Consider the following 15,837-nt stretch of genomic DNA (forward strand, 5'->3'; position numbering starts at 1 on the left):
GCAGACGAAATGTCAAAAAGTTCCGTAACAGTCAGTAGAAACATGTCAAACGATTTATTGAATCAATCTTTAGGATGTTTTTAACATAAATCTTCAATAATATTCCAACCGGAGAATTCCATTGTCTTCAGAAGTGCGATGGAACAGAGCTCCCTCTCATGTGAACGCGCATGGTCAGAGCATGGTCAGCTCATGGCAGACCTTACTCATTCCCTTCTCCTTCGGCCCCACTTCACAGTAGAATCATCAGACAAGGTTCTAAAGACTGTTGACATCTAGTGGAAGCCTTAGGAAGTGCAACATTAATATATCCCACTGTATCTTCAATTGGAGCTCAGTTGAAAATCAACCAACCTCAGATTTCCCAGATTTCATGGTTGGATTTATTTCTCAGGTTTTTGCCTGCCGTATGAGTTCTGTTATACTCACAGACATCATTCAAACAGTTTTAGAAACTTCAGAGTGTTTTCTATCAAAATCTACTTGTAATATGCTTCATGGCTTTATAGCAGGCCATTTACTCTGGGCATGCTTTTCATCCGGACGTGAAAATACTGCCCCCTACCCCAAAGTTAAACAGGTCAACATCACAAAGCCGCAGGGCCAGACAGATTACCAAGACGTGTACTCAAAGCATGTGCTGACCAACTGGCATGCGTATTCACTGAGATTTTAACCTCTCGCTGACCGAGTCTGCAATACGTACAGGTTTAAGCAGACCACCATAGTCCCTGTGGCTAAGGAAGCGAAGGTAACCTACCAAAATAATTACCGCACCATAGCACTCACGTATGTAGCCATGAAGTGCTTTGAAAGGCTGATCATGGATCATATCAATACCATTATCCCAGAAACCCCAGACCCAGTGTTCACCACCATAGGGCCCACAAAGCTAGTCACTAAGCTAAGTACCATGGAACTAAACACCTCCCTCTGCAACTGGATCCTGGATTTCCTGACGGGCCACCCCCAGGTGGTAATGGTAGGCAACAACACGTCTGCCACGCTGATCCTCAACTGTGGGGACTTCAGGGGTGTGTACTTAGTCCCCTCCTGTACTCCCTGATCACCCATGACTGCGTGGCCAAACACGACTCCAACACCATCATTAAGTTGGTAAACCTGATCACCAACATTGATGAGACAGCTTTTAGGGAGGAGGTCAGAGACCTGGCAGTGTGGTGCCAGGACAACAACCTCTTCCACAATGTGAGCAAGACAAATGAGCTTATTGTGGACTACAGGAAAAGGCAGGCTGAACATGCCCCCATTAACATTGACGGGGATGTAGTTTCAAGTTCATTGGTGTCCACATCTCCAACAAACGATCACAGTTGAAACACACCAAGACAGTCGTGAAGAGAGCACGACACCACCACCTCAGGAGACTGAAAATATTTGACATAGGTTCCCAGATCCTCAAAACCTTCTACAGCTGCAACATCGAGAGCAGCTGCAACATCGAGAGCATCCTGACCGGTTGCATCACTGCCTGGTATGGCAACTGCTCGGCATCTGACCATAAGGCCTTACAGAGGGTAGTGCGTACGGCTCTGCTACCATACAGCAAGTGGTACCAGAGCGCCAAGTCTTGGACCAAAAGGCTCCTTAACAGCTTCTACCCCCAAGCCATAAGACTGCTTAACAATTAAACAAATGGCCACTGGACTATTTACATTGACCCCCCTCCATTTGTTTTGTACACTGCTGTTACTCGATGCTTATTATCTACGCATAGTCACTTCACCCCCACCTACATGTATAAATTACCTCAACTAACCTGTACCCCTGCACATTGACTCGGTACCGGTACCCCTTGTATATAGCCTCATTATTCTTATTTAATTTTGTTACTTTTTATTTATTTTTTACTTTAGTTTATTTGGTAAATATTTTCTTAACTCTTCTTCAACTGCACTGTTGGTTAAGGGCTTGTGAGTAAGCATGTAAGGTCTACACTTGTTGTATTTGGTGCATGTGACCATTAGAGTTTGATTTGATTTGATTTTGACTGTCAGTTGAGTAACTGTAGCCCGTCTGTTGCTCTGCAAAATTTGTGTCAGTCCTTTATCCTCTCATCAATGACCCGTTTTCGACAACTGGCCTGAAATTGTCTGGATGTCCTTTGGATGGTTGACCATTCTTGATACAAAGAGGAAACTATTGAGCGTGAAAAAACGCTGCACCTGGTATCTACCAGCATACCCTGTTCAAATGCACTTAAATATTTAGTCGTACCCATCCACCCTCTGAATTGCACACAAGCACAATCCATGTCAATTTTATCAAGGCTTAAAAAGCCTCCTTTAACCTGTCTCCTCCCCTTCATTACACTGATTGAAGTGGAATTAATATCAATAAGGGATCATAGCTTTCACCTGGTTAGTCTATGTCATGGAAAGCACAGGTGTTCCTAATGTTGTGTACATCCTGTGAATATATTATTTGTGCAAGCAGCACACTTTGTGCATTCAAATAAGGTCAAATATGTTGAATTTTAAACAATTCTTTGTAATGTGAGTTTCACAAAGCACTGATTATTAGTGTCCATTTTAGATCACTGTTTATTTTTCCTGAAATGTCCTCCTTTTCCATGTCATACTGACCACTGTCAACGTCACTGGTTACACTCGTCTGACATACCTTTGCCCCCTTGTTACTTTATGCCCCTCATTGATGCCAAAGATGTGCTGTGCAGACACTGGGTCATGTACTCGTTTAGTCATTGAGAACACAGCATTGCATATAAAAGGAAACGTTGAGCTGCAGGATCCCACTCCTGGATTTCACCATGTGGGGGTTCCTTCTTTGTCACCTTGTGGCCTTGGCCGGTAAGTGTGCAGAGAAACAAAAATATGGAAATTATTTTTAATTAGCTACTTATGACAATTTTTTTATTATTTTTTCATTTTTTCATTTCAGCATGTGCCCATATCAGTTATGGTGAGTTCTTTATCAAGTGATTTGAAATGTATCGTTTAAAACTAACCCTACATTCAAATGAGCATGTTTTCATGAATAATTATATATCAATGATGTATTGTAGAGCCTGGCTTGAACCCTAAGAAAACCTATGAGTACAGATATGAGGGAATGGTGAATATTGGGCGTGGCATGCCAAACCTTGTAGAGTCTGGTGTGAGACTTGTGTGCAAAGTCAAGATCATTGGTGTGTCTGCACAAACATTCCTTCTCCGGGTATGCATTCAATTAAAATTACCAATGCAATGTACTTCATAGACCTTTACCTAATTTTTCAGAAGAGAAATGTACTGCATGTGTTATTTTAAGGATCTACGTTTCTTTTGATGAAAATAAAATGTGTCAATATCCTGGGAATTTAAACAAACTCCTTTTGAAAAACGTGTTTTAATCGTAAATAAGCAATTCATTCTACCTGGTGATCCAATTATATTTTCTTGTTTTAAGGTTTCAAACTTGAACTTTGAGGAGTTCAATGGCATCCCAGGGAAGAATGCATTTGATGCCTCACCAAAGCTTACCAAACGGATTGCTGCCGAGCTCAGCAAACCCTTCATGTTCGAGTACGCCAAGGGACGGGTTGGTGACATTCGCACCTCTGCTGAAATATCTGACACCATCGTCAATATTGTGAGAGGCATAATTGGGTTCTTCCAAGTCACAGTCAAGACCACCCAAAGAGTGTATGAGCTTGAGGAGGTAACTAAAACAGGTTTTACATAAACAATGCTTACGTTATATTGCATTTTCATCTGTAAAGAAATTGCAGAGAGCACTGTTAATGTGAGGTTTATTCTATGTATTTGTTATCAGTTCGGGATCCATGGATTGTGCCAGAGTACGTATGCCAATGAGGAGGATGCCAACTCCCAAGAATTGTCGGTCACCCAAATTGTTGACATTAATAACTGCAAAAAAAAGGCAGCAATTTACAGAGGAATGGCACTTGCTGTCGACAACAAACTTTCCAAAGAGGTTTGTCTTTCCAATCCATAGACCTATATGTGAACATGCACAATTCTATTTAAACGAGTATACAGTGCCAACACTACAGAGACCATCGAGGTAAATAGTATACTTTAACAATCACTCACTTTCAATACTTTTTGTATTATTTTACGTCATCTAGAGAGGTGACTCCGTCATTTCAACAGTGAGATATGTCTACACAGTGAAACCAACAGTTGACGGAGGCCTGATCAAGAAGGCTCATGCATTGGAGCGCCAGCATTTCTCCCCATTCAACGTGAAAGGGGGGAACTCCAAACTGCAAGCCACGTATGACAAATCTCATTGTTTTCTTTCATTTCACTATATAAAATTGGGTGTCTGAAAATGAGAACCACCTTGTAGTTGGAGGACTTGAAAGAGATGGCACGGTTAGAGGCGTAATGACTAAACACCAACATACAGAATAATAGGTGAATGTGGTTTATTTGCCATGTACACACTAAGGATGCGTTTACACAGGCAGCCCAACTCTGATAATTGATGAAATCCACAAATGTTTTTTTGGACCAATAAGATCTTTTGCCAATAATTGAGCAAACAATAACAATTGGGCTTCCGTAGTGAAAACACAGCCTAACACTAAATTATGTGAAGGAATGTCCAGGAGGAGATGTCCAGAGACGAGTTATAGGGCTGCGATTACACAGACAGCCCAATTCAGATTTCTTGCCCGATTATTGGCAAAACAGCTGATCTAATTGGTCAAAAGAAAAAATGTGTGATAAAAAATATAAGAATTTGGCTCCCTGTAAACGCAGCCTTAGATGAAGTGCAACGAAGAGGTTCACTGAGAGCTTCTCAGTCTTGGGGCTATAGTGAGGCATACTCACCAGGATGCCAAAGTTTGTATGTGTTAGATGCTCTTCTTGTTGACTCTCCTTTAGGAAAGAGCTTGTGCTGCTCAGTGTAACTGACACAGTGGTGACCCCTGCTGTTGGTCCCATGATTAGCCGAGGGAATCTAGTTTACAAGTTTGTGAAAGTGTTGGCCCAAATCCCCATTTTGATGAAGAAGTTGGATGATCCAGTGCCCAAGGTAAAGAACAGGGTATCAATAATACTCAAAACTTGCTCTAAAAATGTTTTTTTCCTCACCCTGTCATGAAAATGTTTATGGCTCATGATTATTTACTGCTAACATGTGATATGCCTCAAACAAATGCAACCACATTGTTGTTCACAGATTGCAGACATGATCAAACGTTTGGCCCAAGCGAACATCTACCAGACGGACAGTGCAACAAGTGAGGATGTTGTTGTTCTTTTCCAACTCCTGCGTGTGACATCGCTAGAAAACCACGAGGTTCTGTGGAAACAGCTCTCAGGGAATGATGAACACAGGTGCATATTCATGTTTATTTAATTTATAATCAAATGTATATGTTTTACTGTATGTACACTATCGTTCAAAAGTTTGGGGTCACCTAGAAATGTCCTTGTTTTTTGTCCATTAAAATTACATCAAATTGATCAGAATTACAGTGTAGACATTGTTAATGTTGTAAATGACTATTGTAGCTGGAACTCTGGGATGCTGGCCTTCTAGGCAGAGTTCCTCTGTCCAGTGTCTGTGTTCTTTTGCCTATCTTAATCTTTTATTTTTATTGGCCAGTCTGAGATATGGCTTTTTCTTTGCAACTCTGCCTAGAAGGCCAGCATCCCGGAGTCGCCTCTTCACTGTTAACATTGAGACTGGTGTTTTGTGGGTACTATTTAATGACGCTGCCAGTTGAGGACTTGTGAGGTCTCTGTTTCTCAAACTAGACACCGTAATATACTTGTCCTCCCGCTCAGTTGTGCACCGGGGTCTCCCACTGCTCTTTCTGTTCTAGTTAGAGACAGTTTGCTTTGTTCTGTGAAGGGGGAGGTACACAGCGTTGTACGAGATCTTCAATTTCTTGGCAATTTCTCGCATGGAATTGGCCATTTTGAGCCTGTAATCAAACCCACAAATGCTGATGCTCCAGATACTCAACTAGTCTAAATAAGACCAGTTTAATATCTTCTTTAATCAGAACAACAGTTTTTAGCTATGCTAACATAATAGCAAACGGGTTCTCTAATGATCAACTAGCCTTCTAAAATTATAATGGGCCTCTGAATGCCTATGTAGATATTCCATTAAAAATATACCGTTCCCAGCTACAATAGTCATTTACAACATTAACAATGTCTATACTGTATTTCTGATAAATTTTTTGTTATTTTAATGGACAAACAAGGACATTTCTAAGTGGCCTCAAACTTTTGAACGGTAGTGTGTGTATATATAGACATATTTTTATATTAATTTAAACATTCTATGGTTTACATGGTAAACATTTCTATGTTAAGTGTAATATTTCAAAGGATTGCCTATGTTTGCTACAAAGTTTTTTTTAATTGTCATCCTTCTCTCTTGTCAGACGGTGGCTTTTGGACACGATTGTTGAAGTTGCAGATGCAAGAGTCCTCAAATTCCTGAAGAACAGATTCAAAGCCGGTGATGTATCAGCCAACGAGGCTGGACAAACACTTCTGATCGCATTTAATCATTTAGCAGCAGAGACTGACTTGATGGAGATGGCCAAGGTGATTGTCTTGGTTGTTTAAATTGCATATGTTTATAAGAACTGTGGTTGGGGTGTTCGTATACTTTAGTTGAACTTTAATCAGAAGTATGCTGGTATGACATAGTACACATGGCATATCACTCCCATTGTCTGGCTACTGTAAAACATGGAACTGGAATCCCACTGTACTAATACACAGACTGGATTTTAGCATAATGATCACTACATTACTGGAGGTATTATTGTTATACAGTAGAAAGACAAAGAGTACATTGTCCCTACATGGGCTTATGGGCCATTTAACATTTATTTTTACACTAGATGAAAAAAATCATGTGATGTGTTCAGAGTGATTCATAATCAATTGTCCCTCTGTAGGAGTTTCTGTCCATGCCCTTCAGTAAGTCCCACCCAATGCTGTGGAACACTGTGGTGTTGTCCTATGGATCACTGGTCTACAGGTACTGTACCTATGAGTATGGTCGGTCTTGCCCGGCGGCAGTTGTTCAGGTAATTGGCTCAATTACCATTGCATTACTTACTGGTAAAGAAACCAAATGCATAATCTATGTTCCAGTTTATTCTGGTTATATGGCAGAAGTTGGTATTGTGAATGTTATGACTACTGCTACGATAATCTTCTGTAGTTTTGCTGTTGTTCAGACTCTTTCTGAATAGATATTAGCTGCCAATCACTGCAGATTACAGAATTCAAGATGTGACACGTCCGTCTCAAACAGCCCCTGTTGGACCTGGTGATCGATGGCCTGAAGAGAAACAATGAATTCGACATGGTGCTAGCCCTGAAGGCCATTGGGAATGCAGGCCACCCATCCAGCATTAAGACCATCAGGCGCTTCCTCCCCGGAGTGTCTGCCGCTCCTGTGACACTCCCAGCCCGTGTGCTAAGTGCAGCCGTGCAGTCTCTGAGACACCTGGCAGTCAGAGACCCCCACAGCGTTAGTAGTAATAGCAGTACTACAGTGCCTTGCGAAAGTATTCGGCCCCCTTGAACTTTGCGACCTTTTGCCACATTTCAGGCTTCAAACAAAGATATAAAACTTTATTTTTTTGTGAAGAATCAACAACAAGTGGGACACAATCATGAAGTGGAACGACATTTATTGGATATTTCAAACTTTTTTAACAAATCAAAAACTGAAAAATTGGGCGTGCAAAATTATTCAGCCCCCTTATGTTAATACTTTGTAGCGCCACCTTTTGCTGCGATTACAGCTGTAAGTCGCTTGGGGTATGTCTCTATCAGTTTTGCACATCGAGAGACTGACATTTTTTCCTATTCCTCCTTGCAAAACAGCTCGAGCTCAGTGAGGTTGGATGGAGAGCATTTGTGAACAGCAGTTTTCAGTTCTTTCCACAGATTCTCGATTGGATTCAGGTCTGGACTTTGACTTGGCCATTCTAACACCTGGATATGTTTATTTTTGAACCATTCCATTGTAGATTTTGCTTTATGTTTTGGATCATTGTCTTGTTGGAAGACAAATCTCCGTCCCAGTCTCAGGTCTTTTGCAGACTCCATCAGGTTTTCTTCCAGAATGGTCCTGTATTTGGCTCCATCCATCTTCCTAATCAATTTTAACCATCTTCCCTGTCCCTGCTGAAGAAAAGCAGGCCCAAACCATGATGCTGCCACCACCATGTTTGACAGTGGGGATGGTGTGTTCAGCTGTGTTGCTTTTACGCCAAACATAACGTTTTGCATTGTTGCCAAAAAGTTCAATTTTGGTTTCATCTGACCAGAGTACCTGCTTCCACATGTTTGGTGTGTCTCCCAGGTGGCTTGTGGCAAACTTTAAACGATACTTTTTATGGATATCTTTAAGAAATGGCTTTCTTCTTGCCACTCTTCCATAAAGTTCAGATTTGTGCAATATACGACTGATTGTTGTCCTATGGACAGAGTCTCCCACCTCAGCTGTAGATCTCTGCAGTTCATCCAGAGTGATCATGGGCCTCAGCTGAAAGTTTAGAGGGACGGCCAGGTCTTGGTAGATTTGCAGTGGTCTGATACTCCTTCCATTTCAATATTATCGCTTGCACAGTGCTCCTTGGGATGTTTAAAGCTTGGGAAATCTTTTTGTATCCAAATCCGGCTTTAAACTTCTTCACAACAGTATCTCGGACCTGCCTGGTGTGTTCCTTGTTCTTCATGATGCTCTCTGCGCTTTTAACAGACCTCTGAGACTATCACAGTGCAGGTGCATTTATACGGAGACTTGATTACACACAGGTGGATTGTATTTATCATCATTAGTCATTTAGGTCAACATTGGATCATTCAGAGATCCTCACTGAACTTCTGGAGAGAGTTTGCTGCACTGAAAGTAAAGGGTCTGAATTATTTTGCACGCCCAATTTTTCAGTTTTTGATTTGTTAAAGAAGTTTGAAATATTCAATAAATGTCGTTCCACTTCATGATTGTGTCCCACTTGTTGTTGATTCTTCACAAAAAAATACAGTTTTATATCTTTATGTTTGAAGCCTGAAATGTGGCAAAAGGTCGCAAAGTTCAAGGGGGCCGAATACTTTCGCAAGGCACTGTAGTAGTAGCAGTAGTTTGGTTTATTTCATTGTGTACACATTCACAACTAAAATCTGAATTCCAGAATACAAACCAAAAAATTAAAAAGGTGATAATATTTAGGAAGTCGGTCATAGATATTGTGGTTCTGGTGTCAGAGTTAAATTGGTGTCAATAACATTTCAACCCACTCACATTAGGATATCAAGTCAATTCCCCAAATGAAAATTCATTAAAGACCTCATTGAAAAATATGCAACTGAGTATCTATTGATTTACTAAATTTACTTTATATCAGACGAAATGATGACCAGTTGACATACAGTCGGATTTTGTATTAGTCCCAGTCTAATCTCTTTGATAATATGACTTTAGCTACTGTATGTCTTACGTATGTGTTTTCAGGTCCAGGACATCACAGTGAGCCTGTTTGTGCAGAGGCACCTTCCCACTGAGATTCGTATGCTGGCATGTATGATTCTGTTTGAAACTAAGCCACCTTTGGCTTTGGTGTCTACAGTGACTGCATTCCTATTGGAAGAGGCTGACATGCATGTGGCTAGCTTTTCTTACTCTCTCATTGGGAGCATTGCCAAATCAAGCACTCCGGACAACCACTTCCTGTGAGTGTTTCTGTCAGGGCAGAGTGACATTTGTTGTGTCAATGCTTCTGATTTTGCATTTAAACTGTGGCTGTTTTGTTATCTTTGTTAAAGCTCAACAGCCTGCAATGTCGCTGTGAAAATCCTGGCCCCTAAATTTGGTCGTGTCAGTTACCACTACAGCAAAGCCATGCACCTAGATTGGTTTAATGGTAAGTTCAAAACACCTATAAGCGGCATGGGTTTACTTTGAGAACATACAGTATACAAAAGGCTGAGGAAACTGTTTTCTTCGCAAAAACATTGACTGACCACATATCTCTTGAATATCCAGACGACTTCTTGATTGGTACAGCCACTGAGATCTTCATGCTGAAAAATGCTGCAAGCTACATCCCAACAGAAATAGTGACTAAAGGGAAATTCCATTTCATTGGCAAAATATTACAACTTGTGGAGGTAATCGCTAATGTTCATATTAATTGTTTTGTACTTGTTCTGTTTCATGCTGAAGTAAAACATTATTTGACTATTGTTTCTGTCATAAAGCTTGGTTTCCGTGCTGACGGAATTAAGGAACTGTTTAGACAGAACATTCAAGTTTTTAACGGCCATCTCAGCTACGCTGACTTTGAGGCCATATTCAAAGTGGTGAGTTCATGACTTTTCAAGAAAAAGTAAGAAAGTGCCCTCAAATGTACTGTACCATCCCTTTAAACTCAACTTTGTTCTATTGAATCATCTTCTTTCAGCTGCAAGATTGGAAGACATTGCCCGGGGATAAGCCTCTTTTGTCTGCCTATACACGAATCTTTGGTCAAGAGTTCTTCTTCGCGGATTTGAACAATGACTTAATTCAGAGTGTTATCAAGGTGAGATTTCTAGTCAATCAAGTATTGCATGTTACTCAGTATAACATCATGTCCCTCTCTATCCACTCTGGGAAATAACAAAACCTCATGATACACATTTCCTGTGGTCTCAATAAGCTGTTACACACTGTGCTCTTCTGCCACGGTATCTCCATGCAGACTGTCAGTCCATCTGCAGGCAAAGAGAGTCCAGTCTGGAGTATGATTGAAAATCTTCAGAAGGGGATGTCATGGCACTGGACCAAGCCCTTCCTTATGTTTGAGACCCGTTACATCCAAGCCACCTCCCTTGGTCTCCCACTGGAAATCAGCAAATATTATAACACAGTAACAACCATTACCGTCAATGGTAAACATTGAATACCAAGGCCATTTGAATTACAAAGCAGAATACCATTTTTTAAATGAATGTATATATATACAAAATCAATAAAACACAAACATTTTCTCTTATGTAGCTAAGGCTGCAATCAGCCCACCACTGACTGATCGCCTGGGACAACTGTTGACCTCAGATGTTTCACTAGTGACTGATGGATTTGCTGGGTAAAATATGTATATATGTTTTGGTAGCTGGGGCAGTCAAACTTGCATATTTGTATGTTTCTTGTAAAGGATAGTGAGAAAGAGAGGTAGTGCTAGAGCAATGGGTTGCTTGCAGCACTACCAAGTAAGTGTGATCTGGAGGCACTGAGGGCAGCGGCTTACAGAGCTGGACCCCTCCAGGCCTCGGCAAGTATTTATTCAATATGTTGCATCATATTATGAGAAGAACAATACTATGATGAACCCTCCCATATCAATGGCTTCATTTTACAGAGTGTTTTCATGGCTCAATTATTGTTCAATGCTAATATAACTGATTGTGTTCTACATGTAATTTTGCTGCAGTTTCTCAAAGGACCAATTTGTCTTCCATGGGATAAACACTGACATTTTCCAGTGTGGTGCGGAACTGAAGAGTAAAACAGTAGTTGCCATACCATGGGAATTCAGCATGAAAATGAACGTCAAACAAAAAACATTTGAAATTGACCTTCCTGCTTGCAAAGAGGAGACTAAACTTTTCTCAGTCAAGTATGTTTCTCACATTTCATTAGACCTGTCAAAAACAATATTTTAAGTGTCGCAATGGATAGTAACTTAACAGCTGCTAGCTTTCTTCTTGTTACAATAGGTTTGACGTATATGCGGTCTCAAGGAATATTGAGGAGCCATCACGTGCTAAAATGACCCCAATGATGCCTGACTCTGTTGAGGCTAATAAGGATATAGAGCCACCTAAGCAAAGATATTTGACCTCTGGACAAAAGGTACAATCACTCTCCAAGGCAAAGATTATTACACGCAAAGTAAGAGAGATATGTGTGCACTCCTAATATGCTTTCTTTTTTGCCAAATAGATTGTAAAATTTGACATTTACCATCCACAAGTAAAGGTGTGTGCAGAGACTAACATCTATGGGGCAGTTTTCTGTGTTGAGTTTGAGGCAACGAGATCACACTACATTGATGAATACCCCCTTTACTACTTCTTGGGATACACCAACTTTGCATGTACAATTCAACCAGGTAACAGCATATACAAGTATAAAGTATGACGTAATAGGCTTTTTCTTGTACATTGTTTTGGACCGTCATTTATTGAGCCTTATTGGATGTGCCAGGAACTGGTCCACCGTTTGTGCTGCCGACCCCAGACTGTACATCAGCCCTGTGGCAGGGTTCAGTCCTTGCTTACACCTTACTTAACTGGACCTATTATATACATTCCTCTAATCTATCTTCGCCTTTCATTCTTTCACAATAAAGCACCAACATTTGAAAGGGAAATGGAATTCCATTAAACAAAAACAAGCCTCATTAGATTTCATAAGTGTGACTATTAAAATAAAATTCCTCTCTTTCATTATCAGTCCAGTCCAACAAACCTGTTGACAAGATTCACATTGAGATGAACGCCAGCCTAACCAAGTACCCAGTTAGTGTCCGCCACCTGCTTGACACCCTGCAGAAGCTTCCCAAGGTACTTGGTCATGGTTGTACTGTCATGATCTGCACACATACATTGCTAAGTTCATACAGTATATGACCATTTCTACTCTATTTTTGTGTTTGCAGTACGCAACCAAGAGTTTCCATCACTCCTCTAGTTCCTCAAGCAGCAGAACATCTCATCAAGCAAGCTTCAAAGCCAAAGAAGCTTCTGCTTCTGAGGTAGGGCTATGGCTGAAGTGCACCACTGACTAGTGTAACTTTTTGTTGTGGTTGTTGTTTTAAGGGGGGTATATTCATATCAATCAATATTCAAAGACAGTGTCATCACTGTCTGCATTATTTCAGACATGACGGAAGTATTATGTATTTCACTCTGAAACCTAGTTGTGTTTACAAAACAGTGATGGCAGTATAAGGACCTTTGTGCCTTCTTGTACTCCTCCTCAGGCTTTGAATGCCAATTCTGAACCAGTGTTCGCCATCAAGGTTCTGGCCATGAATGGCAACACAAAGCCAGAGGGTTACGAAGTAGCTGCTTTCTACACCCCTGCTGCCCAGATGGACAACACCCAGCTGATCGTGTCTCAGATTGGGGAGGAGGCCAACTGGAAGTTGTGCACAGATGCAAATGTGGATAAGGTCCGGCAGGAGCAGCTAAAGGTAATCAGGGTTGGGTAGGTTACCTTCTAAATGTAGTCTGTTAATAGTTAACAGTCCAAAATTGTAATCAGTAATTTAACTTTTGGATTAGCCAAACTCGGTAACGTAATCTGATTACATTGAGTTAATTTGAGATTACTTTCCCCTTAAGAGGCATTAGAAGAAGACAAAAATGTATGTTACCAATTGAACAACATCTATTGCAGGACTAATCAATGTTAAAGTTTACATAGCTGGCCATATATGGATGTTCAATTTTACTTTATGGGTTGGTTAAGTAGGCTTCTTCAAACCCATTGCGTTCTACTACATATAATAATATGATTAAATTATATCTTTACATGGAAAACCAAAGTCTATCACAATTCCAGTCAGTCCAATAAATTATATACTCCATGATCTTCAAGTATACGACTTGGAAATATGGAAGTATAGATTAGCCAAATTGTTAATATTTCTTTATTTCACATTTATTTAACCAGGTAAGCCAGTTGAGAACAAGTTCTCATTTGCAAATGCAACCTGGCCAAGATAAAGCAAAGCAGTGCGACAAAAACAACAACACAGAGTTACATATAAACAAACGTACAGTCAATAACACAATAGAAAAATATATGTATACATGTGCAAATGTAGAAGAGTAGGAAGATAAGGTAATAAATAGGCCATAGAGGCAAAATAATTACAATTTAGCATTAACACTGGAGTGATCGATGTGCAGATGATGATGTGCAAGTAGAGATACTGGGGTGCAAAAGAGCAAGAGGATAAATAACAATATGGGGATGAGGTAGTTGGGTGTGCTATTTACAGATTGGCTGTGTACAGGTACAGTGATCGGTAAGCTGCTCTGACAGCCGATGCTTAAAGTTAGAGAGGGGGATATAAGACTCCAGCTTCACTGATTTTTGCCATTCCTTCCAGTCATTTGCAGCAGAGAACTGGAAGGAAAGGCTGCCAAAGTAAGTGTTGGCTTTGGGGATGACCAGTGAGAGTGAGTGAGTGAGAGACTTGTTTCTGGAAAGGTTTTACCTGAGCATCACCCCAAAACTTATTAGCTATCCCTACTCTGTTGTTAATTATTTTGTGGTCACGGTGGGCTCATTGAGTCGAGTTGAAAAATAAATGCTGCGCTCATGGAATTGCAGGCTTTAAGCGCTACTGAAAAGTGCTATTTACATGTGAATAATTAATGCCATGTGCTGCATTTGCAAAAGGCCTATTATTTACCGTTTTGTTGGTGAACCTTTGATATGTTGATAATATGCAGCTGTTTAAAGGACAAATCCACAGATGAAGCAATAACAAAACAGTTTCCCCGCCTCTGTTTTGGTAAAAAGCTGAGGGAGGGGCCTTGAGAAATATAACCACTCTCAGATTAATAGACAGAGCTATGGATGCAAGGGCTGACCATCCATGATATCACAATTATTGTTTTTAGCATCTTATGAGTCTATACAGAATCCAAGATGACGTACCAGTCAGGCGTCTTTTTTCTTCGTCTTGTCGTGTCCCATGTGTATACATATACGGTATATATACAGTATACGTATATTTAAATATTTTTTTCTTCGCATATATTTTTTATATTTTTCTTAAACCCAACTTCAACATACTCTCCTGCAACCCGCCTCACCCACAGTGGTATGGATCTGCTATTTTCTTTAATTGAGAACCAGAACCCCACACAGAAGCTAGCCAGCTCCTAGCTAGTAGTCAGCTAGCCACTGCTAGCAGTCATCAGCTAACCTTTAGCCCGGACAACTCCTGCCAGTCTGCACAGACCAGAGCTTATCGGACTTCTTTTTCTCCATATCCCCGGATTCCTACCACAAGCTCTGAACCTCTTAACCTGGATAATTGCAGCTAGCTAGCTGCTAGCCGATTGGCTTCTCCTGGAAAATGACTCTGTCCCGAAGCAAGCACCAATTAGCCTGGAGCTCGCCTATGCTAGGCCCATCTCCCGGCGAGCTGAAGAATTCCATCAGCCACTCCTTGGGCTACAATACCTATTTTTGCCAATTGGCCTGGACCCCAATTTATTGCCGATGCGGAGCCCCACCAATCCATCACAACTGAACTATCGACGTAGTCCGCCTGAGGGGATTTTTCAACAGGCTCCTCCGTCACGACGTCCCTGAATTTTCCATCTGCTAGCCACGGCCCGCTAGCTGTCTAGAGCATACCAGACTGTTAGCTGAAGAGGTCCTATTTTGCCAATTGGCCTGGACCCTTCTACTACACCGACCCCTGCTGATCCATCACGACTGGTCTGCCAACGTAACCGCACGAGCAGGCCCATCTGCTAGCCTGCTTGCCCATGCCCGCCCGCTAGCTCACTGGACCCCATGATCACTTGGCTACGCATGGCTCTCCCTAATGTCAAAATGCCTTGTCCATTGCTGTTTTGGTTAGTGATCATTGTCTTATTTCACTGTAGAGCCTCCAGCGCTGCTCAATATGCCTCAGCTAACCTTCTTGTCCCACCTTCCACACATGCGGTGACCACACCTGGTTAAATTGATGTCTCTAGAGACAATACCTCTCTCATCATCACTCAATGCCTAGGTTTACCTCCACTGTACTCACATCCTACCATACCTTTGTCTGTAAAT

General features: G+C 41.1%; 1 protein-coding gene across 3 annotated transcripts in view; it reads left to right on the plus strand.

Annotated features, from left to right (window-relative positions):
* Positions 1 to 2,677: 2,677 nt before the first annotated feature.
* vtg3 (vitellogenin 3, phosvitinless) overlaps positions 2,678 to 15,837 on the plus strand; it is a 41,079-nt gene continuing 27,919 nt past the window's right edge. For all 3 annotated transcript variants that reach the window (XR_016495324.1, XM_021599921.3, XM_090232275.1), the window contains exons 1-24: positions 2,678 to 2,831; positions 2,923 to 2,943; positions 3,047 to 3,198; positions 3,430 to 3,681; positions 3,796 to 3,957; positions 4,112 to 4,260; positions 4,878 to 5,028; positions 5,176 to 5,333; positions 6,398 to 6,563; positions 6,923 to 7,054; positions 7,285 to 7,503; positions 9,496 to 9,713; positions 9,807 to 9,904; positions 10,027 to 10,151; positions 10,242 to 10,343; positions 10,445 to 10,564; positions 10,724 to 10,913; positions 11,023 to 11,110; positions 11,456 to 11,641; positions 11,742 to 11,877; positions 11,968 to 12,136; positions 12,481 to 12,590; positions 12,686 to 12,781; positions 13,010 to 13,222. Coding sequence is in view for 2 of the 3 variants with exons in the window: in XM_021599921.3 (XP_021455596.2) it covers positions 2,792 to 2,831; positions 2,923 to 2,943; positions 3,047 to 3,198; positions 3,430 to 3,681; positions 3,796 to 3,957; positions 4,112 to 4,260; positions 4,878 to 5,028; positions 5,176 to 5,333; positions 6,398 to 6,563; positions 6,923 to 7,054; positions 7,285 to 7,503; positions 9,496 to 9,713; positions 9,807 to 9,904; positions 10,027 to 10,151; positions 10,242 to 10,343; positions 10,445 to 10,564; positions 10,724 to 10,913; positions 11,023 to 11,110; positions 11,456 to 11,641; positions 11,742 to 11,877; positions 11,968 to 12,136; positions 12,481 to 12,590; positions 12,686 to 12,781; positions 13,010 to 13,222 (3,453 nt within the window). In the remaining variant the exon portion in view is untranslated. The remainder of the gene's footprint in view (positions 2,832 to 2,922; positions 2,944 to 3,046; positions 3,199 to 3,429; positions 3,682 to 3,795; positions 3,958 to 4,111; positions 4,261 to 4,877; positions 5,029 to 5,175; positions 5,334 to 6,397; positions 6,564 to 6,922; positions 7,055 to 7,284; positions 7,504 to 9,495; positions 9,714 to 9,806; positions 9,905 to 10,026; positions 10,152 to 10,241; positions 10,344 to 10,444; positions 10,565 to 10,723; positions 10,914 to 11,022; positions 11,111 to 11,455; positions 11,642 to 11,741; positions 11,878 to 11,967; positions 12,137 to 12,480; positions 12,591 to 12,685; positions 12,782 to 13,009; positions 13,223 to 15,837) is intronic.

The sequence above is a fragment of the Oncorhynchus mykiss genome, chromosome 4 (genome assembly GCF_057628025.1).
Source record: "Oncorhynchus mykiss isolate SJ-2025 chromosome 4, ASM5762802v1, whole genome shotgun sequence".
Lineage (NCBI taxonomy): Eukaryota > Metazoa > Chordata > Actinopteri > Salmoniformes > Salmonidae > Oncorhynchus > Oncorhynchus mykiss.